At 42.9% G+C, this 24,124-nt stretch overlaps 2 protein-coding genes across 2 annotated transcripts in view; one reads left to right on the top strand and one right to left on the bottom strand.

The window, feature by feature from the left end:
* Positions 1–2,042: 2,042 nt before the first annotated feature.
* On the bottom strand, positions 2,043–15,761 carry LOC119402251 (selenoprotein N-like). The gene is made up of 8 exons (XM_049418316.1): positions 15,342–15,761; positions 13,264–13,604; positions 12,586–12,737; positions 10,442–10,639; positions 8,110–8,122; positions 6,880–7,129; positions 4,215–4,390; positions 2,043–2,156 (listed from the first exon to the last, which is right to left on the bottom strand). Exons 1-8 carry the CDS (start codon positions 15,648–15,650, stop codon positions 2,066–2,068), a joined length of 1,530 nt encoding a protein of 509 aa, XP_049274273.1. The 5' UTR covers positions 15,651–15,761; the 3' UTR covers positions 2,043–2,065.
* A 446-nt stretch (positions 15,762–16,207) lies between these two features.
* LOC119402250 (WD repeat-containing and planar cell polarity effector protein fritz homolog) overlaps positions 16,208–24,124 on the top strand; it is a 62,866-nt gene continuing 54,949 nt past the window's right edge. Inside the window, exons 1-9 of the mRNA XM_037669382.2 lie at positions 16,208–16,352; positions 16,628–16,702; positions 16,808–16,852; positions 16,951–16,995; positions 17,095–17,165; positions 18,104–18,163; positions 18,306–18,426; positions 21,783–21,982; positions 23,461–23,561. Coding sequence (XP_037525310.1) covers positions 16,642–16,702; positions 16,808–16,852; positions 16,951–16,995; positions 17,095–17,165; positions 18,104–18,163; positions 18,306–18,426; positions 21,783–21,982; positions 23,461–23,561 — 704 coding nt within the window. The 5' untranslated portion in view covers positions 16,208–16,352; positions 16,628–16,641. The remainder of the gene's footprint in view (positions 16,353–16,627; positions 16,703–16,807; positions 16,853–16,950; positions 16,996–17,094; positions 17,166–18,103; positions 18,164–18,305; positions 18,427–21,782; positions 21,983–23,460; positions 23,562–24,124) is intronic.

Genomic DNA, 24,124 nt, shown 5'->3' with positions numbered 1-24,124 from the left:
TTTCCGGAGGAGACTCTGCATGCTCTGTGTTTTGCGAGATTCCCTGAAGTTCTTGGAATGGACAAAAAAGTTGAGCTAGTTGATAAGGATTCATCGTAAAACATCGCAAGGCGTGCAAACACATGCACAAGAAAAGAGAACACGACGGTTCTGTTGTATTTTACTTTTGTGTTCATGTCTGCATGTCTTACACTTTCTTCATGGCGAAATGGCAAGTTCTTAATGCTGTCTGATCCTTGGGTACAAATGTTATCACACTTGTGATGAAGAACAAGCTACAACGTCCCGCTAGCGGGCCAGGCAAATGCATTGGGCAAAAAGGCGTGCAGGTTTTTGTCTGAATTTTCTGCAGTTCTAGCAGCATACAACAGTACAACACTTTTCAGACCTAACTGCGACCACGTGCTCTACGCATCTATTCCTGTAATTGTGAAACTTGGGCAAAGAGTTCTTATGGTGTAATGAAATTCGTTCCCAAGTTGAGCAGAATCATCAAGTTAGCAAACGTGACTGTCTGCAGAAGCTGCACTGTCACATAATGACAAAGAGTGAAAAGCACTGCGCATTATGCTTTGGGTCCTGTGAGCAAAAAGTGTTGCTGGCTTACAGAAAATTATTGCGGTAGGAACACCGTACAGAAAATGGTGTCTGTATAGAGTGTAAGGACATACATTGCTGTTGCATGCCATGAGTGCCTGAATGACATGGAAAGTACACACCGGAAAATCGTTTTTTCTAATGTGAACATTATATAATATAATCATAAAACTCTTTTACTTCACATGCCACCACTAGCTGCATTTAGTTACACTCAAACCTCGATATAATGAACATGGATATAACGAATTATCGGTTATAACGAAGTAAATGAAAAATAGTCTTGTCATGGACAGTGTTACACATAAACGTTTATAACGAATTTTCGGATATAACGAAGTTATTTTCGTGGCAGATGCGACTTTGTTATAATGAGGTTTGAGTGTACATCATACCCACAGCACATTACAGTGGGGTGGAAAAGAAAAACATGGTATCATCTTTAATACATTCCAAGATATTGCCTTACCAACAACAAAATTCAAGCACAGTATTTTTATCAGGATGGCATGAAGAAAGGTCTAACCAGTTTGCTTGCACAAACAAAGTCTTTTCGCTGCAGAATGTGGCCCTCTAACCACCGTGCACGATCTTTAATCAACGAAGTGATGTCACGTAATCCAACTTTCAATGCAAGAATAATGGCAGCGCCGGTTCTTCCCTCACACCCGAAAGCTTCTATAACTGACGAACATTCTGAACAATACAGATGCATATTTTGCAAACAGCAGTTGTGAAGGATAAAATTTTTGGTGATTGGTCGATGTTGTTGTATCACAGTGAACAAACTATCACAGGAAAAGAAAAAATGTAGGTGTCGGGTGTGTATGTGTATAGGCAAATATACTTTGACTTTGCATTAAGGCTAAGCTTTAATTTTTAATTACTAGCCTGATTCATGCTAAGCTCTAGTTGCTTGAAGTAAAACAGTGAGTGTTGTTAAAGTGAGCATTCCACAACTTGAAACAAGAACCTTTCAATGTATGCACCATAAACAAGACGATATTGTGTGATAACGCCGAACGTAGGGTCACATACTTATTAGCGATGATGCAAAGCATTTTTGTAATTTAGCGTTATTCACATACAATGCATAGGAATGCAAACTATCGGGCAATCGGTATCAACAGAATACCCTTATTGGCATCATGCCTTCTTTGATTCGCACGAATTCAATTGTAAATTTTCGTTTTCGATGCCGAAGTCTGCAAGCATGACGAAGGTAGTTTGACATTGGATCAGATTTCACTATGATGAGGTCTAACTATAATTACCACAAAGGTGCCACACAGTAATAGCAAAGGTATAAATAAGTCAAAAGTGAAGCCAACAGTGTGGCTATTGGATTAAAGTTTGATATGAAATATAGTTTTGATTTCATTTGAAAGCTACCAGGTGTAACAGCAAAAAGGCACTTTCGTGAAAAACTTTGATTATAGTGCAATAACATTTTGTGACAGGCAAAGGTTTAGGAGGCCTCGAAGAAGTGCTTGGTTCTGGCCTTTGTGACGCAGGTGCTGAGGAAGTGGTGGTAAGCCATTTCGATGGGGTCGGTGAATCTAAAAATGTTCAACAGAAAAGAATTACTGTTAGCTGAAACTGATGAGATTCTCTCAGGCCCATAGCCAGGTGGGGGCCTAGGGGCCCTGGCCTCCCCCCCCCCTCGAAATTTTGGTGAAGTATGTGTTTTTACCAAAAATAAATGATGAAAATAGGTGTTTTTCTCAAATAGTCAAGGTTTCCAGCAAGTGCCCCCCCCCCCCCCGAAAAAAATTCCTGGCTACGGGCCTGGATTCTCTCAATGCGAGTTTTTATAACGTGCAGTTGTCAACACGTGCATAGTTATATTAACCACAGTGGGATGCACCTTAACCGCAATGCTCACCAATGAAGTGGTTACTCAATGAACATACCTGAATAAAGAAGGATTGGAAGCAAATGCTATCAAAATACTCAGCACAAGCAGCTGAAAGGCCAACGTACTTCATTTTTACCATTTAAGAACTACATATGTAGGCCCTACTTGCCGTGTCGGGCTAGTGGTTATGGTGCTTGACTGCTGAACCGAAGGTGGCGAAATCGAATCCCAGCCGCGGCGGCCGTATTTCGATGGAGGAGAAATGCTAGAGGCCCGTGTGCTTAGATTTAGGTGCACGTTAAAGAACACCAGATGGTCCATATTTCCAGAACCCTCCGCTACGGCGTATCTCATAATCATATCGCGGTTTTGGGACGTAAAACTCCAACAATTATTATGTAGGCGCTACTACATGGCAATGAAATCAATGATCTTACAGTTATTTGGTGTAAGAACTTCAAAGTGGCATTCTTTTTTTTTTTGCGCATTTTACAGCTTACCAAGCGTCTTCTCATGGCAAGAACTGTGCTTTTGGTGCTGGGAAAGGGTAGCTTACGCTTACTATAAGTACAACAAAAATCACTTTTCTCTTTAGTGTCGTTCGAAGGGCACACTAAATCACATTACGGTGACAAATTATTTTGTGAGAACTACATCGCTGTTAATATTGCAACCATTACCACACCACCAGATAAGGAAATGGAGGATATTTGACATCTTTAAAATTTTGCATCAATATCCCAGCGCCATTATGTAGATCAAATGTGACAGACTTTTTTTTCTTTGCGGTAATTGGTTTGTGCAGTCGAATTGGTTCAGTAAAGGTTTCCGAAACAAAGCTTGCCATGTTATGCCTCTGGCGCACTGAGAACACCATGCAATTCCCTTTACTGTGAAAGAATTATACAGGTCAACATCTATAATCTCACAGCAAGCTAGTGTGGGAACTTCAACATGGCGTTGCGACCTGTCTTTTGCTTTCAAAATGTTTTCTGGCTTACCAAGTGCTTTCTTGCAGCAAGAGTGGTATATGTAGTATTGCAGAATGAAAACTGACTAATAGGAGTCAAATAATTCCTGTCCTTAGCGTCCCTTTAGTTAATGGGTCACTGCAACAATTTTCCAAGTAATCATCAAATGGCTTCATTAAAGGAGTTTATTGCTTCGCGAATCGAATGCCGCAAAAATTTTTAGAGTCCGTCAAGTACGAGCGGAGTTACAAGGACTTGTAGCACGCTTCAAGCGCTTTCCCTCTCCTCTCGTACCAGCGAGCACACTGAAAGCTACGCAGGAAGGGGGGGGGATGACAAGGAGGCAAGAAGATGTCAGCTTCATCAGCGCGCATCATGACCTTGACACTTTCTTTTCTTTTTTTTTTTTCTTCGAATGCACAGCTTACTGTCAGTGTGATCGCGCGCGGGCACGTGGCGGCATCCCGTGGTGGCCGCTGTAACTATGCAGCTCACGATGCTCAAAGCAACCAATGGCCGTGGACTTTGTGTTTATGACGCAGTAATTTTGGTTTATGGCATCATTTGCTGAGAGAAGGGCAAGCGATTCCTACCTGACTTAAAAAATTATTTGTACATTCCAGGCCACGTGCTGCACTATAATGTTTGGCTCGCGCGTTCTCAGACGCCTTGACTTCTGATTGGTGGCATTTTCTGACCGCGCTCAAAAAGTGTTGCAGCGGCCCTTCAAGAGTTCTCTTCAGTGTTCCTGTGCACCCCACATCAGTCGAAGTAGAATCGAGGCCTACCCTTCGAGCTCCGCTTCGTCGACGTCATCTACAGCAACAAGGTCGTTGGCGCAAATGCTGTCGACTACCGTCGCATTTGGTAGAAGGCACACAATCTGGACAGGAAACTTGTACTCGTTCAGGCAGGCAGCAGCCATTTCTTTCGTTGCTTGATCAGCTTCGGAGTTGGCGTACCCCTTAAAAAGAACATTATGTGGTTACAGTGTTGCCATATGTGACAGCATTTTTACCCTCCTTTTTTGTTCTCAAAAAATTTAAATACTGAGAACAGATTAATGTATGTTTACTTGGAAGTAAAAATTTCCATCTACTCAACTGTAACACAAATCTACAAAGAGAACCTTGGATTGCTTTGTACATTTTACTAGGATTCATACCAATTCTCATTTTAATGTTCATTACATCTTTCTCCACTCTGTGGGCTTTTGTAGAACTAATCTGCCATACGGTTACTTCTAGGTTCATTTAATTGTTCATTTTTCTGGTTATATCTCGGTGAATATGTCCAGCAATATGTCACACAATATGAACAATTGAGATACACAGCATTTCATAATATGCCAAGTCAGCTCCTTCCCAACCTTGGAGTACAAAAAGTACAGCAAATTCCTAATAATTCAAGTCTCGTTATTTCAGTTTAACAGTTATTTAGACATCGACTGAAGGTCCCAGCTGATGTCCGTATGTTCTATGGGCGGATATATAAATTTTTTGATAATTAAATTAGCCCTATTTTTCCCTTACAAGACTTTTACTGGATTTGTTACCAGTCAATCAAGCAGTACTTGCATGTCACTGATCACAGACAATACTGAAACATTTGGGGCTACTGGCAATAGCCTACATTATAGCTATTTTTATTGCAAAACAATGAGAGAACAGATTTCCAGGCAGGTTGGTGATGACAATGTCCTGCTTAAAAAATAACAATTAAGTCACTTGTGTGTGAGATACAATTCAATTCAATGGAAATGGGAACACTGGTTCCATTGGCCCTGTAAAGGCTGAATTAGCAGAACTAAGTTTTGTATATGTAACCGGCAGAGAGTACCAAACATTTGTTGCCACAAATAACGCCGAAAAAGTGAACCCACAACATGAATTCTTTCAATACTGCCCGCATTGACCTGCACATTCATCTGAAGACTACAGAACTTACTGTGATTAAAGAATAATTTTGTTACGCACCGAAGATTAGGCAAAGGTATAACGGAAACAGATAAGATAAAGCATTATAGTTGAAGAAACGTTCATCGGCATAATAAGTTTATGGGGCATGAGTGCTGTAAGAAGAGGCTGATTGCTGAACAGTTTGCGCCAGCTGTTAAAGAGATTTGTGCAACTCTACGCTGGAAACATGAATACGTGGCTGCATGCCCAGGTTAAATTGTATTGAATTTTGGTGTTTTATGTGTCAAAACCACGATATGATTATAAGGCACAAATCGGTACTGTAGATGAATTTTGAACACCTCAAGTTCTTTAACCCCTTAAGTGCTTTGGACGAGCAGAGCTCGTCCTGCCCAAACTGTCCCCAAAGTGCTTTGGATGAGCAGAGCTCGTCCTAGCAGAATAGGTACTCCCCTTTAGTGTTCCGGACGAGAAGCGCTCGTCTACAGCTTAGATGGTGTGTAATCCACCAGATGGCAGCATTTACTTGACAATTTATTTTTCTCCTGTGGAAAGAGTGCGGTTTTTGTATGAAAAGATGACTTGCGGTGGTGGCCACCCATGCATAGCTGGCTCGTCAACACAAGAAAGAAGCTTTTCATTTTCGTCATCTTCTTCCAGTGATGGCGATTTGGATACAGATGTTTATTTTGTGTCCGGAAGTGAAGACAGCGATGGCGGTGAATTGAGTATCCCCTCCGGTCATGATGGGGAAGACAGCTCGGAAGCGAACATCGCGAGTTCTCGCCAGTGGATCCTGCTTGATGTAGACAATCCTCCTGTGAAGCCTCCTCGCTTTCCATTCTTGGCCATTCCAGGCAAAACTTTCAACATGTCATCGCCAGATGATTTTATGGAATATATTCAGCAGTTTCTGGGCGATGCACTCATATCACTAGTGGTAGATGCTCTCGGGAGCGAAGAGAAAACAGGGAAAAAGTTGAGAAGGGAAACTCGCTTTTGGTGCAGGAGCTGCAACAAGCCGCTTTGCAGTGTTTTGAAATTTTCCACTCAGTCTCGAAGCTTCCTGTGTGAAATAGCCCAAGGGAACTTAGCCTACACAAGTGAAGAAGTGGCGTCTGCAACTGTTTTCTTTATAAGGTTTTTATTTTTGTTAGCAGCAGGCAGCTGGTTTTCCATGTATTGTCCAGAAATAAATTTTATTGTGTTGATTTGACTAAGTATGTGGTACAAATATTTTTTCAACATCGACTAGCTACTTTTTAGTACAATCAGATTCAAAATCGGGAATAAAAAAAAATAGGCACTTTTGGTTGGGAAATTTTCAAAAAAAAAGAAGCATAAGGGTTAAAGTGCTCAGGTGTTTTTGCACATCAACTTCAAAATGCATTCACCGTGGCTGGGAATAGAAATCATGTTCCAGAGGTTAGCCGTGAAACACTATAGCTGTTGAGCTACATTGGTATGCGCAGTTTGCTAAACTACTGGGCTACGACCGCATGCTCAGCCAAATTTCGATGGCGATGGCACTCACTTGTAGCTCAGCTGTCAGACTCCAGGAGCTGACAAAGCGAGCCCGCAGGAGCTCTTGAACCGCGGAGGAAGCGAGCGGACCCTGGCGCAGGGTCCGAGCGCTTCCTCAGCACGACTGGTCGTCCAGCGGACCCCAGGTGATGATGGAGTGGACTAGCTTCTCGTGCCGCTTGGCTTCTGACGCCGCTGCACTCAGGTTGTGATACGGAACCTGTGAATGCGTTAGGAAATTGAATGATATTACAGCAAAGCTGTCTTAGTCTACCCCGTGCTGTCATTGTTGTGGTAGTGGGGGTAGCAGTAGCAGTGCACTCAAACCTCGATATAACAAACATGGATACAAAGAATTATTGGTTATAACAAACTAAATGAAGGATAGTCTTGCCATAGACACAGTGTTACGAATATTCGTTTATAACGAATTTTTGGATATAATGAAGTTATTTTCCTGTCAGATGCAACTTCGTTATGATGAGGTTTGAGTGTAGTAGTAGTAGTAGTAGTAGTAGTAGTAGTAGTAGTAGTAGTAGTAGTAGTAGTAGTAGTAGTAGTAGCAGCAGCAGGCCCGTAGCCAGGAATTTTTTTTGGGGGGAGGGGCACTTCCTGAAAACCTTGACTAGGTATTTCAAAAAAACACCTATTTTCATTATTTATTTTTGGTAAAAACACGTGTTCAATAGAATTTCGGGGGGGGGGGGCTAGGGCCCCCCTGGCTACAGGCCTGAGTAGTAGTAGTAGTAGTAGTAGTAGTAGTAGTAGTAGTAGTAGTAGTAGTAGTAGTAGTAGTAGTAGTAGTAGTAGTAGTAGTAGCAGCAGCAGGCCCGTAGCCAGGAATTTTTTTGGGGGGGAGGGGGGGGGCACTTCCTGAAAACCTTGACTAGGTATTTCAAAAAAACACCTATTTTCATTATTTATTTTTGGTAAAAACACGTACTTCAATAGAATTTCAGGGGGGGGGGGCTAGGGCCCCCCTGGCTACAGGCCTGAGTAGTAGTAGTAGTAGTAGTAGTAGTAGTAGTAGTAGTAGTAGTAGTAGTAGTAGTAGTAGTAGTAGTAGTAGTAGTAGGTGTCATGCAGGTCACATGACCAGAGGAGGAGTGAACAAAAAGAAATAAATAAATAAATAAAACTCGATTATGATAATGATGATGACGCTCGAAATGACGATGTTCGGTACAAAATGCCAGGAAAGCAATTTGCTCTTTCATTAACTACGTTAATTGCAATAAACCTAGGCAGGGCACCTGCGCATGTAAAAGGGTCATGTAGATTACAGGGAGCGCACACTTGGCAGGATTCCAGCTGCAAGGATGGCAAATCGCGTGACGCAAGGCGTCTGCTGAAACGCGATTGCTTGAGCCGACAGGTCATGTGATCTCGCTTTGCCCAATCAAGTGTAAGCGCACATATTTCAAATCTAGCGGCGAATTTATGACGCCACATGATCTCGCTAGCCAATCACGTACACTCGCAAGCTCACAACTTCACTCTCCAACAGTTTTTAAGGCGTGGGACTGGAAGAATTATTTTTACTCACTCATTTATTCATTTATCTCATTTCTTTATATCACAATACCATAAATTTCTCTCTCTCACACTGTTTTAAAAAACAATGTGTACGTACCAAAGTTTCTGCACTATCAACATTTTGAAATCTCACTGGTCTTATTACAGGAGAGAAAACTTGTACACTTTACAGAATATAAGTAATCGATCGCAATTACAATTACTTCCTTTAAAATGCCCCAGAAAAGTAACTGAGCAACCACAGAAATGTAAACAATTACTTTTGTGTTACCTTCCTTGAAAACTTTATTGCCTTAACACAACAACACACGTTTATTCAAGCTACAACTGACCTACTGTGGCTTGTATAGTAGAGAGAAGGCTGTAGGCTTGCGTGAAAGCTGGAAGTCTTACTGTGGCTTCTGTGATATAGTGTTACATGCCGTTAACTTTCAACAGGACTCGTTTTTCAAGTTCTCATCGCTTATTCTTCCACGTTTCCTCGTTAAGAGGTCACCTGCTACACTGAACACTCTCTCAATTCGTGCACTGGAGAGAAGGGCGGTATTATAACGTAGGAATGCCTTGCGCAACAGCTTGTTGCGCAGTGCTTCAATGCTAGTGTCCATATCCTCTATGAAGCATTGTGCTTCGCTATTGCTGGCGATTGGGGTAAGGCATTGCAGGTAAGGCCAAGGAAAAGGTGAAAAAATAGGCTCTGTAGAGACCCCCCCATTTTACAGCACGGGGGGTCCCTACAGAGCGGTCGCATATTTTTCGGGACGAGAACTGCCATAGAAGAATGGTTACAGCTTGATTTTGGCAAAGACAAAGTAATTGATTACCAGTAATCAGTCACAAGGACATGTAATTGAATTGCCCAGAATGTTACAGTTCCAAAAAAAGTAATTTATTATATCACAGAATTACAAGAAAATGTAATTGATTACAAGTAATTGATTACTTGTAATGCGTTACAACTCTGTAGGAGGGAGAGTAAGTACTTAAGTTAGATGAACAAAAAGTTACACTAGCTATGTGTGGCAAATCTTAAGATGTAACACACTGTACTGCCTATAACTTGCACCCTATCACAATTCAAATCCTGCTACTGTTAAGGCAAGTGCTTTGGATGCCTCATCAAACACAAAAAGTGACCGTCAGTGTCAACACAAATGATGCAAAAAAACATCAGCACATTATGACGTCACCATGACATCACAGGTTAGCAAAATTTGCGACGTCATCATGACGTCATGCAATCTGGCATCACATGATGACGTCATCACATGACATCGTTGCTTGGTCAAAGGTGGGCTGATCCCGGAGGCACTGCAAAACAACGTGAGGTGCACCATAGAGTTTCCTAAAATTAACTAGAGGGAACTCTGGCACTGCGATCGTTCAGCCACCATGGGAATGATGGGTAGTACACAGATTTGCCTAGTCTTCGTACTTGCGGGCTTCAAATGCAATTGCGGCTTGGTTTATTGCTGTGTTTTTGTTTTCTTTTGGATAAAAGAATGGATTGTTGTGGATTTCGTGACCAGATTTGAATTGGTGAGCCTAAAAAGGTTAAAGTGGTGCAGTGGAACTGCTGACTTTTGCTGAAGTTCGTTTTGCGACAAAGCGGATGCAGGTGACGCGGAGCCAAATGGAGCCGAAAGAACGAAGTTTAGACAAATCCGTATACAACCCATCATTCCCATGCTGGCTGAAGTGCCATGCGTTGCAGCTCCCATAGACACTAGCGCCAGAGTACCCTCTAGTGTATCTATATGAAACTCGATGAGGTGCACAAAGCTCCCAGTGCCTCTGATCCCAGAGGCAATACAAAACTACATTGGGTGCAGAAAGCTGTTGGGGGAGGATGAATACAATCGAATGAGAAAACAAAGAAGGTGCTTTCGCCTTTGAGTCATTTTAGGCAAATTCACAAGGGACCATGTCAATTTTTGAATTTGCTTCAAAATTATTTGATACTAATTAGCATTAGTTTCGAACCAGAAAAGTGATATTCGCACAAGCCTAGAAATGAAGCGCTGGTGGAAAGAGACCTGCCTTGAGGAAAGGGAAGAACATCTGATGCAGCTTTCTGAGTGCCTCGTCCTCTTCGTCTGAGCTTATCGATGAGCGCATTTCTACAGGCTGCCCACTGGGAGAGTCCAGGTTGAGTGCCATTTCGGCGACCTTGCCAATGTCCACTTCTGTTCTCTGGACGTCACTATTGTGTCGTTGCACTAGCCACTCCAGATCTGTAAGCAAATGAAAAAAAAAAGAAATTAATTGCTGGGGTTCTATGTGCCAAAAACTACGATATTACGAAGCAAGCCGTAGCGGAGGGCTCCGGAAATTTCGATCATCTGGTGTTCTTTAATGTGCACCTAAATTCAAGCCCACGAGCCGCTAGCACTTTCACCTCCATCGAAAATGCGACTGCCGAAGCCAGCATTGACATGAAAATGAAGCGAACCTTATTTAGGTGGAGTATCACACACTAAAGTTCATGGAAAGCATTCAAAGCACTAGCAGGCTGTTTACTTACAATTTTAATTAATTAGAAATATTTAAAACTTAAAACAGATTTGCTCACCTCTGCTGACAGAACACACGCAATACACGAGGTCAGAAATCTGTCGTTCTACCGTACAAAGGAGCAGAGTTTTGGACTTTGTAACCTCGTTTGTCACTCTTTTTAACTGAAAAATTTTAAACATTTTTTTACTGACAACTTCAGTATACACTCTAAGCCAAAATCGAGTATTTTGGGAGTGTTTCTGCCACACAACAACAATCGTCATCCACCTCGTGTGCTTTCCTCGCGTTATCACCGCGGTCGCGGCACTTCCCGGTCACGAACGGCGCGCGCGTTATCAGCGTGACATAGCATTCTTGACAGGAAAGTGACGAGAGCTGGGTTTTCAAGAAAGGAAACGCGAGCAAGGCAGATGATGCTTATTGTTGTGTGGCAGAAATACTCCCCAAATACTCGATTTTGTCTTAGAGTGTAGGGAAGTCACTGATTGTGTAAGAAATTACAGAAAAAGGATTAAATCAGGTTAGGTTTAAATCAGGTTAAGTTAAGAGTTCTATAGTATTCTATATTGTACACAATTCTATATGGTACTCTCTGTTTCAAAAATCAGTTTTAGCACAATAATCACAAAAAATGGGTGAATTTGGGTGACGAAACCTTGAATAAGACTGAGGTTTTTCAAGGCAAACGAACGCTTCACAATTAAGGATGTTTCTGTGCAACTTGTATTAACCTGGCAAACAAATTTGACATGCTAAGCATAGAGTTTCCTAAAATGACCTAGAGGGAACTCTGGCGCTGCGATCGTTCAGCCACCATGGGAATGATGGGTAGTACACGGATTTGCCTAGTCTTCGTGCTTGTGGGCTTCGAACGCACTTGTGGCTTTGTTTATTGCTATGTTTTGGTTTCTTTCGGATAAAAGAATGGATCGTTGTGAACTTCGTGACCAGATTTGAATTGGTGAGCCTAAAGAAGTTAAAGTGGTGAAGTGGAACTGCTGACATTTGCTGAACTTCGTTTTGCTACAAAGCGGACGCAGGCGACGCGGAGCCAAACGGAGCCGAAAGAACGAAGTTTAGACAAATCCGTGTACTACCCATGATTCCCATGCTGGCTGAAGCGCGATGCATTGCAGCTCCCATAGACACTAGCGCCAGAGTTCCCTCTAGTAAGTATTGTAGGAAACTCTATGATGCTAAGAGGATGCACAGTTCATAAGTCACGGAATATTTTGTGCAACAATCAAAACATAAATGTAGAATACATTGAGCCAGTTAATAACTGTTCTTGTTCAAAATTCACTGAATTTTTAAACTTGCACATTTTTTTTTTACACTACTAACTAGAATAACTATTCCCATACCATAATGGTTAGCAGTGCTAGCCTTCATTCCTTCCTCCCACCTTTGATAATTAAAAAAAGTACATTAAGAACATTAAGCATCTTAAACCTCAGTATTGTAGTAATCTTGCTCACATATTAGGCTACATCACACCCCTCAATTCCTGATATTTTTGTTAAACTCACGTGTGAATTTCGAAGAGTGAGCACATGTTCTGCACTTTCAGGGCTGACACGGTTTAATGTTTATCTTTTTTGCACAATAGAACACAGCAACAACTTCACTGTTTAAGAAAAATGAAAATGGTGGCTGGACATACCAACGTTGAGCTGCCGGTTAGTAGGGACATGTGCTTCAAAATGATGCAGCGCAGAGCCATCATCGCTGATCACCACGCGGCCTTGGAACTGAGCGGGCGTGAACCAAAGTGGTCGCCGTGGTGGTGCGCTGATCTGGAACTCGATGTGAGATCTGTTGGCACAGAGGTAATGCGTTCTGTAGTCTGTCACTTCATGCAGTGTGGTGCGGTACGCCTGAAGCTTTCTGACAATGCAAAAATCGTTGTAGCTGTACATGGGTTCAACTTACACACCTTAGATACACGACACAGCAAAGTAACAATAACACTGTTAATGTTCAAAATAGGTTTAATGGTTTCATTGTCGCTTCAAGGTTCATCTCCAGGGGTAGTATTCTGATTTAGAGATACCGCCATAACATCACTTTCAGTGCGGGCCAATTGGCTGGTTGAGGAAAAGTGGGTACAAATAGTCGCTTCAGTCATCAGACACGTGAGATTCAATGTCACGCAAAGAGACACTGTCACCGAAAGTTATCATCTCAGAATTGTGCTCCAGAAAGGGAAGGACGTTACATGAAGGACTGAGAGCTGAGAGATGGTGTTATTACGTCATGGCTATGTTTAATATATGTTGCCATGTTTTGTTTTTTTCCGGAAGCAAAATGCCATCAATGTTAACAGATATTGTATACCAACCTGAAGAGGATATCCAGCGTGCCATTCTCGCTTCTTGTAACAACTGCAGCTGTCCCAGCAGGTGCCGCTCTCGTGACAAGAAAGACATTTCGATGGAACATCCCGAAAAGCTCGCTGAGTAGGGCTTCAGCTGACGTACCACACGCTGGCGGTTCATAGACGTCGGCCTCCACGTGTCCGTCAGAGTTCCGCAAGCCTTTCGCTTCCACCAGCCACCAGGGATTACCGTGAATGTTGCCACGAGGTGGCAGAAAGGCTGAAAACCTAGACAGCAGCAACATTTTTGTGTGCTGCTGAGGTTCATTCCATGACAGGAGATCGTGGAGGTTGCTGTTAGGATCCTGCGATAAGTGCGTGACAGAATTTAAGTGCATAAACATCTATCAGCAGGAGCATAGCTAAGTAAGTCCTAAAGATAAATATGTGCATTCACAGGGATGCAGCTTCAACTATGACTTGCAGTAGTCTTAAATTATGTGCATTCATTCACATAATAATGTGCATAAGTTATGTGCATTCTCAGGAATGCAGCCTTGACTATGACCTGCAGAAGTATTAAATTATGTGCGTTCATTCACATAATAATGTGCATAAACTATGTGCATTCTCGGGAATGCAGCTTCGACTACGACCTGCAATAGTCTTGTAATCAAACCACTGTACCCGCCATTATACATGTATGTGGCACACACACACAGGATTTCTCACATAAGCTAGAATGCTAAGATGTGGCCAAGGTTGATCAAGAGCATTGACCTCTAAGTGAGCTACCTACATTGGGTCAAGTTAGGTTCCTCAGTCTTGACTGAGTTACCTCACTGAACCATGTAATAGAGTGCTTTCTCTCTCTAGGTGCACGTAAGCTCATTCTGTACTAAACACAACATATAAAAAAACCAAACATTGAACATATAATGTTATGTACGGATCTTCACACTTCTGCCTAAGTAATCTGCCATGAAGCAAATTATGGGTGATGCCGCAGCAAATGTAGGACTCATGGCCTCTTGAGAGAAATTCAAACAGCGCAGAACTACAGAGACAAGAGGAAGAAAAACTAGACGAAACATTTCTGTGTCTTGTCTCCGTTTGATTTTGCAATGTTTGAATTTCGTCATGTATCCATACCAACTCGACCAAATGTTTGCTCTTATTCAAGGCTTCTTGCTTGGTGCAACAAGACTATACTAAGGCTTACAAAAGCATTGTCCTGAAAACCAAGCAGTAATATACAATATGTTTTCCTTGGTTCATTCTGCATTGCATCACTCAAGCGTTGTATTTTGGAAAATATATATGTCTGCAGATACACATACATATGACGGGTACATACTGAGTTTGAGTACAGCTGATAATTGCTCACAAGTTTGAACGAGACGTGAAAGTGAAGAACATGTAACGTTGTTCAGATATACGCAGTTGTTTCGTTCAGTACTTCATGTTCAGGATTTATGAAACTGCCTTTTGACTCCTGAATTGAGAATGCTTTCTGTCATTTTGTGTTTGCTTTGTTACTGTGCGTTAGAAGTTCATACCAAGTAGCACAAACCTATGCATTGACAGTGATCATAAACATACAATATCAGCCCACTCCCCTCTACAATGCTTTGGCAATTGAGGGTACGTAAAATAAAATAAATATGTGAACATATAATATGCAGTAGAACCTCATTCATACATTTCAGAAAAATAATAATAATAGTGCGCTAGAAAAAACGTACCATCCGGCAAACCGCACATTCCGAATTTACTAAAACATGGCGTATTTTCACTTGATAACGATATCGCGAACGTTGGAACCGGGAAATCGTATGAAACGGGAACATATCAACGAGGTTCTACTATGCATACATACATACTCTTTCCCCAACAAATTATTTCGGAAATATCTATTTATTTATTCGCGTACAAATGCGCTTCTAAACTGTCGTATGCAATCATGCTTTTAGCTAGGAGCGGCAAGTCACGGGAAAGAGCTCTTACCGCAGCAAAGCAGCGTTGCAGTGAGACATGATATCAAAGATCTCGAAATTGTTTGCATATATTACCGACCCTGTAACACAGGCGATGACACTCACCGACAATACCTCTTCGGCGACGTTTTTCGTGAGTGAACTGGCGTCTATGCCTCGAAAAGAACTTCGTATCGTGACGTTTCGGCTTTCCCATCTTCGAATCTCTCGACCGAAACCTATTGGGGCAAGTAATGCCCCTACGTTTGCGTACACGAAGGCGAACTTCAGGCGATCGATAAATGCGTAACAGTTTTCCAAGCTATCGAGTGGCACTTCACTGCGGTACGAAAGCGAAAAGATCACTGCAGTGGCGGCGATGAGCGACGCCGAAACGATGACAGCGCTTGGACGAAACTGTCGCGACGTTGTCATAGCTGCAAATTACGCGGTAATGTTCTACATTGTCGCTTACGCGGTCAGTGCGCCGGGGAATTCGCGATCGTGGCTCCTTACATTACGATTGTTTACATGCGCTGTGCGCACAGTTCCGGATAACATCGCCTGCTACGCGCGCGCGAAGTGGCGAAGTTTCGAGTCGCGTCGCGCGCTCTATCAAACCCGAACTAGCCAAAGCAACAAACTCACACTAATTGAGTCTTTCGTTTACTAAATTTGTCTGCTTCAATGCATCTGAAGCAAATTCTAAAAAGACAAAAAATTAAGGTGCTTAAATTTACGCCGTTGGCAATGATCGCAACCATAGAGTTTCTGTGGATCCCAACAGTGTTCTCCAAGTCTTAATTACAGATCTCAAAGGCAACGCTGCTGTTTGTTGTAGAAAAATGAATGACGTCATTTTTGTTTTGATTGTTACTTACGAACGTAGCGCTACAAAATTTTAAAGTGGCGATCTTAAAAAGTTCGCAAATGAGAAAAAACGTTTCTGGGAGTGGCACAACTTAGCATTTATTTAGTTCCGACGCAAAGTTCAAAGCGGTTCAAACTTTGTTGTGGCCGTGGAGGAACTGAAACTTTTGATCACTGCTTTTGACATTGACACAGTTCAAATGAGACTCCGTTCGTAGTATTGTTGTTCCTTGTCGTGGTTGCCGCAGCTGTATTGCTGACATAGCGGTAAGTAGTATTTTTTGACAGTTTAGGAATAGCGTGATACACTGCCGTGGCTTGTCATCCACTAGTTGCTTTAGTTTAGTTGTGTTGTACTATGCAGAAACAGTCCGCATTGAAAACCCTGTTTACTGTGCTTGCCCAGTGGCGTGCGTGCGTGCGTGCGTGCGTGCGTGTGTGTGTGTGTGTGTGTGTGTGTGTGTGTGTGTGTGTGTGTGTGTGTGCGCGCGCGTGGTTAATGATTTCCTGAACCAATCACTCATTGACTCCTATCCAATCAGGCTCACGAATCACGATGGTCTCCCTACTGTGCGAGCTGCAGTTTTGGACCATGAAAGATGACGTCGATGTCAAAGGTATTTCCACATTTCTCACCACTTGTCGCTCATTTGGCTGTCCTTTTGTGGCTATGGTGTTCGCGATCATCTTCAATTCGTTGATTATATCTTTCGTGTTGTTAGGTAGTGATCTGGGATGCTTCAAGCTTTATGACAAAGGTGACGTGGGTAAGTGCAGCGGTTCGCACCTTTGTCGAACGAAGTTTCGACTACACGTAGCTGACTATTCAGAAGATTCTATAGTTAACGCATCTTTCATTTTCTAGATACAGAAGAGCTGTACATTGACGCAAAAGAGGCATATGCCAAGGGTATGTGTAACCCCGTACTTGTTGTAACTATAGCTGCTTCCTCGTGCCGAGTTCATCTCATTCATGTACAAATTTCACTTTTTTTGTTTTCACTGATAGCCAAGGGTATCATGTGGACTCCGTCCAACAAGCGACCGGAGAAACTACGAGAATGCATCTGGGAATTTGAGGTAAGATATACAACAAAGAACTGATGGGACATCAGCAGTTCTGGCTCTTGACTGTAACAATTAACAGTAGGCCCTTTCACGACATACTGCCATTTTCTCGGAAAAATTTTTGGCCACATACACTAGGTTGGCCTCTGTTGGTACGGTATTTCCTGCTGCAGTCTCTTGACACGTGTGTACGTATGTGACAGTATAAAACACAAAACACTGCATGAATTGCCAGGCATGAATAGCTTAGTAGGTATATCGCAGCCAGTTCGCAACTGACTAGCGCTGCAGGGGCTCCTGTTAGATCATAATCATTTTCAGCCTAGTTTACACACTGACAACGTCTCACATTTCTTCTAAACATAACAAGGCTTAAGATGGCTACGGGAGAGTGACAAAATGGCCTGGAGGCAAGGCACAGTAACGATGATGGTGTAACGCAAGGACGTGGCAAAAGCAGCTTCCAACTTCAGTGTTGCAGTAACTTGATGTTTCCGGCCAAGCATTGCTTTGCTGCTCAGAAAATATTTCCTGGTCAGTGTCAGGCTTTGCGCTGGTACTTATGTGGCTAAAGTCAGTTGTACTCAAAACTAAGTCATGACTTCAAATGCTTAATGTTACTCTAAATAGAAGGGCAAGGTATGCATCTTCATTGCTTCCTGCTTGCTGCATTGTTAGACGCTGTAGATTATCCGATGGTTATTTCTCTCAGTTATCCCTGCTCTGTTCTGCATATGCAGTGGTTTTGTTTCATGTGAACCTTGTTCGATAAGTTTTTCAGTTTAAACAGGACAGTTTCAGCAGTCTTGTTGAAACTGTTGTTTCCTGTGAACTGTTTCGTAGCACTCAATAGCTTTGAAGATGATATTACAATCGAAATTCTAGGTAAGTTTCTACGAGAAATGGGCATAACGGTGATACATTAATGCAAAATCTACACACCTTTGCAGGACATTATGAATGCCCAAAAGTGCATCAGTGCGAGGTGGATTACGCCTGGGCTCTTGCAGGTATGTGTCTGCCTGCCAGCCAATATTTCACTGATATATATTTTTGTGTGTAGGTCTGTGTGTGTGTTACTCGCTTGTCTGTGTGTTCTCTGTGAGTGCATTGAAGTGGTGCCATTTGCTCATAAACCTTTTTTTTTTTCAGTTTTTCTTTCAGAGTGGTGTCTGCATCTTCGTGCACGTTGACCCCGACTCGTGTAAGCTTCGCAGGGTCGGCGTCGACCGATACCTCGTGGGCAGACTTGCTTCGGAACACGTCACTGACGGTGAGGCTCTTATTTTCTTTTTTGAGATATTGTTAAACTATGGGTAAACAGCGCTACGACGGGACACAGAAAGGACAGGACCGAGCGCTGACTGACAACAACGAGTTTTTATTTCGCCACAGCGGAATATATACTGTCGGAAAAACGAATACAATGAACAAAAAGATAGAACAGCCCTCTTACTAGTACATGCGCGAAGATTACATTCAGTCATATAGATAATCATGCTCTTTCTTGAGCAGGTCTATGGAAGCCATGCTAACCGATGATTCATTGCGCGTGTGGATCACGTGGGCCTCATAGATTTCCCTGGTGCACTGGTTCTTGTGTCTTTTTAGTATTTTTGTTTGGTCAAAGCGTGGCGTGCACCCGCATTTCACGCAATGGAGGGCAAGGTTGCTAGTAGGGCATATACTAGTAAGAGGGCTGTCATCATATTTGTTCATTGCATTCGTTTTTCCGAGCGTATATAATCCGCTGCAGCGAAATACAAACTTGTTGTTGTCAGTCAGCGTTTGGTCCTGTCCCTTCTTTCTTTGTCCCGTTGTAGCACTGTTTACCCGTAGTTTAGCATGTACAGGCTTTTTCACACTTAGGGGAAAACCTGGAGCACATTGTAATGGTGCTCCAAGTTTTCCCCTAAGTATGAAACAGCCTGTACCAGCAAGCCCACATTAACACTCTATCAGGAGATATTGTTTCCCAGCTTCTACTTTTCGAAGGCATTTTATATCGCTGCTTGCAGATGCTGCTGATCTGACAAGTTCGTAGGGTATAGATTTTGCTACAGCACTCATTTCCCACACAGTTTGACCGTGTGGTCTGTACGTCAGCCTGTAGACAAGTCTACAGTCTTAAGATGAGAGATCAATCTGTAGCCTATAGACTGTCCTGCAGTGAAGCTGTTTATGGCTATGGCATGGGGAAAAATTTGTGTCTGTGGATCCGCGACAGTGCAGCCATGGCTCATGCCAGCTGCGCTGGTTAACAAAACAAAAAGCAACAAAAAAAGGGGAGAGAGGCACATTCGCTAAAAGAGGAAAGTTGCCAAGATGTCAACGGTAGCAATGTGTGGTAAGTGCCAATGAAGACCACGCAGGAAAGGCCGAATGCATGCGACAAGCAAGACTGAACTACAACGACACGGAGATGAAGCGTGCTTGAGATACTGAGTGCAAGTGAGCAGCCAGGTGACACCTGGCGAGCACTGAACCTGTGTGATGTGATACGTTTTGCATGACCCTGTGTCACAAGGTGCAGCTTCGCTGGGTGGGGTGATGCTGCATTTTTTTAAACAGCAAAGGTGTTAAAGCTGGCAGTAAGACGTCCGTTAACAAAAAAAAACCCTGCTGCGCGATTGCCGTAGCAACCGCCACAGCTGCGCACCACCTGTGCTAAAAATAGCCAAGCCACCGCCGAACCATCATCATAGCAACCGCCACAATTTCTTACACCGTGGCTCAGGGACAGCGATTTCAACACATTCAGAGTGGTAAGCTTTGTGCGTATTCCGGATACACCCATCGCCATCTCATGATTGCCGCTTCTTCGGACAAGCACGCTGGATCCAATCGCCGCCGGCGTTGTGATTCCCGTGCTGCAGCACGACGAGCTGAGGGTCAACCAGCTTTGCTCTGCCAAGCTTTGCGCAATTTAGGGCAAAGTTCCTGCATTTCTTTTGACTAAAGTCTGCAGAAGATACAAATTGTACTGGCTGAATGTACCACCATTGGCTGCCACTGTTCATTACAAACAAAGGCATTGCAAAAGTTTAGATTTTACACTCGTCTCACAAGCCTCAAGCTTTTAGTGCTGGCATAACTGTTTTGAATTTTGTTGGGTGTCTAAAAGAATTGAGCCTATTTGTGGGCCTGTTGCCTCTTTAATTCTGTCTCGATTGAAGAGACACTGAGGAGGTCAAATTATTTTACTTGTATTAGTAGATTGCTCTTCAAGAGTACCAAAAGTATTGCTGCAAAACCACTCATGGTAAGCTAGAAAAGGTGCAAAAATAAGAATAATAATAATAATAAAGGTGGCAATACAGCCACGAAGCTTCTGCACTGGCTCACTGTGGTGTCATAGATTTCGGCAGTTCATACTAAGGCTTATATACAGTAAAATCTAGTTGCAAGAAGCAATGCTATGAAAGACAATCAGTTATGAGAGACACCTGAACATGGTTTAGTTGGTTTTTCTCTGTTCGCCATGTTTACAACATTGCGTACAAGAGACCTGGTTACAATAGACACTTGGTTACTCAGGCCAACTTTTTCAAGTTCCCTAAAGTAAATTTTTTTACCATTTAAAGGAAACACAACTGAGACAGGCCCACACAGTGCAGCTGACGTCGCATGGGCATATCTTTTGAGAATCTTTTGAGGAGCTTGTATTTGCAGATGTAGACCTCGTGAGATCCGAAGAGCTTTCAGATAAGGCGATTCTCGCGAAAGTAAACGGTGCATATGCCCGAGAGCATGAACCAGAAGAGGATGAAGACGATGAGGACATTACACAGCAGAAGATGTCAGCACTTGAGGCTGACAAACATCTAAGAGCACTTCAAAAATATTGTGAGCAACAGGAAGGCTTGTGAAATGAAGTGCTTTGCCTCCAGAAGCTGGGAAGGAAGATTACGCAGTGTGCAATCACTAAAGAACAAACTACTATGAACGACTTCTTTAGGCCATCTTTAAGAATCTTGTGTAGATGTGTTTAAGCACACATTGATAAAGTGATCTAGTCCAGCTCTACAATTTTCGGTTACAGGAGACCTTGGTTACAAGAGATATCTTTTGTCGGGTCCCTTGGGTGCCTTTTGTAACGAGGTTTTACCTAAATATTGATTGGCAAAAGCATTATGGCATTGTGTTGCAACAGAGCCAGAGGCTTAACAACGAAAGATTTTTTTGTGTCAATGCAGTCAAATTCCAAAAAAGAACATTGAAGTTTCCAAAGTTGGACTTGCGTACCAGTGTTTAGGTGTTGGTGCGACATTTAAAAAAATGAAATATTGACTTTCGTTTCATCTTTGACACTTGAATTTTCAAAGAATAATTTATTAGTCTAAACTGAGTTAACATCTCACTTCAGTGCCGCTTTAATGTTCAGCCATAGAATACGAATGATCTCCCCTATTTAATCCTCCTGCATTCTGGGTGTTGAACGGTCACGTGAGGCAGTATTTAAACAGCTGTTCCAGTCTTTGCCAAACGTAGAGTTGCGGTTTTGATGCTGGGCAGCAGCAGTTTAGCTTTGATGTTGACAAAACGCAAATGTGATCGTCCAATAAGGAGGGCAGCATGCATTTTGCATGAAAGAGATCGTGCAATGACCTGAAGTGTGTTCCTTTTCAGCCGTTCTGGAAAACCACAACCTGCTAATCTCATACTACGAGCCCAAGATGACGTACGCCTGTTTCGGGAAGCCGCTGATTGGAACGGACGGTGTGCGCAAGCTGTCGTCCGTCGACGCCAAGCTCGTCACGTTTGACATCCTGGGTCTGGCAGGGCGGCGGCTCGAACGGAAGCTGAGCCTCAATTCACTGAAAGACTGGGTAAGGCACATTGCTGGGGGAAAAGAAAGGATGGGTGAAAAGGGGGGGGGGGGGGGGCATGAAAGGTGGAAGATGGTGTAAGGGAGAGACCACCTTCTTGAGACACGAGCTCATGCAACACCGGGTGCCAGGTTGGGGCATCTCTCTCCCCATTGTAAAAACTGGTCAGTAGCACTGGGAGCTGAACCCAGCACCTGACGCATTGGAGGCGGACGCCCTACCACCTTCTCACTACCATGTGCTAGATGGCACTCTCCCCGTCACTGTGTGGTGGTTCTTAAAGAGACCTACAGCTGGGCAGAACATGTGGGGTCTCGAAAGAACCGCTCATGGAACAAACGGACGCAGTGTGGGCTGTTGTGTAACGACATTGACATTTATTAACAACTTGAGCGCTTGCCAGCCGAATCTTATAAATAGCTACCATAACATGCGAAATAATGCAATAGAATGCCAATGTAACGCACACAAACAACATAACACATGCATTGTACTGCAATTGTAGCATTGTTAACGTTTGACTCGCCACAGGAGTCTGCAAGAACGAGCTGTGGAATCGTCCCCGCGGAGCCCTCACGAGAGACGACCATTGCAGACCGCACCAAGCCTTAAATGAGCACGAGCTCCGCTCCTCACGACCCTGCGTAACATCGTTCCCGCCAGGTGGTGCCACTGGCGCCACCTTGGGTGCTTAGTTCCAGCTCTCTCTCTCTCGGCAGCAATGAAGATAACTACGCTAACTATGACCTATGGGCACCATGAGGCGAAAACAACTTTACAAGGGGGTGATAGCAACCCCACAAACGTGTGATTAGATCCTGGTAGAAATGAAAGGACAGTGAATTGTAGTGACAGATTCTAGCATCCTTTGCACGATTTGCATAGAGTTATGTCTTTAAATTGGCTTTAAAAGTCACTAAAAACTGGTATGTTGCGCAGCCTAGCAGAAGAGCATTGATGCTGCACTGTGGAGTCATTGTGTTTTCTGCACGTAGTGTGCAGCTTTTATCTATGCTTACCGTAACAAGTGCTCAGAAATATACTATGTGTATACCATTATCCATCCCCGCTCTATTCTGTGCTGCTTACGAGTTAGAAGGAGTTGACGCTGAGGAGCGGCACAGATTCGTGCTGAAAAGTACAGAAAGCATGGTGATTCAGGCATCTCAAACTCACCGGGTGAGAGTGGCCTTGCAATACAATGTGTTTTACAACAATGTTGTTGAAACGTGCAAGTCAGGAAAGCTATAAATTCATGGCAAACCCTACCTGTGTGCAGTCATGGCCATCTTCCTTACAGTGCTTCTCAAAGTTTTCCTTTCTGACACAAGCTTATCACTTGGTGTTGTATTATGTGATTGATAGGATCGTTCGCAATCAAAAATATTTACTGCATCTTTTTGAAGTTTTGGAAAATTTGTTTAGCTTCCGCAGAAGATTGAATGTGTGTGATGGCTCAGTGCTTTTCTCGTGTGCAGGTGTTGAACTGGTGGTCAGTGGGCGACGGGGAGGTGTGGCCCTGGATGCCGTCGACATCCAATCGGGAACGGTCGAACATGGTCGTCTACGCTCTGAATGGGTGAGCACTTGTTCAACATTGGGGTACGCCCAGTGCCATCCCATTATTATATGTTCTGATGGTGTGACTACCATTTGTGAAGAAATAAAGTCATTTTGCTCAAGCACCCATGGGATGGGAGCAATACCTGCCTTACTGAAATTTTTAAAGAATTCACAACGAGAACTTCAAAAGATCCTTGTAGATTAAATAATTAATTAAGTTTTTTAAATTGGTATGTAGGTCACTAGATCAAATCTGCTTTTTCCTGCCCATTCTTATGCAGTAATAAATAGCGCTCTCGCAGCCTTTTAGTAAAATTCCACTTATAGTGAAAAACAAATATTGATACCTTATTGGAAACAGACTTAATATTGATCTGATGTCGTAGGTATTGGAGTGCTCAGCTGGACTACCTAAAACAGGCATATTCTACTAGCATGACAAGTTACAGTGATGCTACTTAGTTAATAATGAATTTGTCTACTAAAGAAATAAGTAATAACGTAATGCAGGCCAAAACAACATTCTGATTAAGGCGCACTGTATTGGGAGGGCGGCAAGTTATTTTGACCACTTTGGCT

This window comes from Rhipicephalus sanguineus, chromosome 8, assembly GCF_013339695.2.
Source record: "Rhipicephalus sanguineus isolate Rsan-2018 chromosome 8, BIME_Rsan_1.4, whole genome shotgun sequence".
Classification (NCBI taxonomy): domain Eukaryota; kingdom Metazoa; phylum Arthropoda; class Arachnida; order Ixodida; family Ixodidae; genus Rhipicephalus; species Rhipicephalus sanguineus.
The sequence above is the reverse complement of the archived record's forward strand: the minus strand, read 5'-3'. Positions and strand labels throughout refer to the sequence as shown.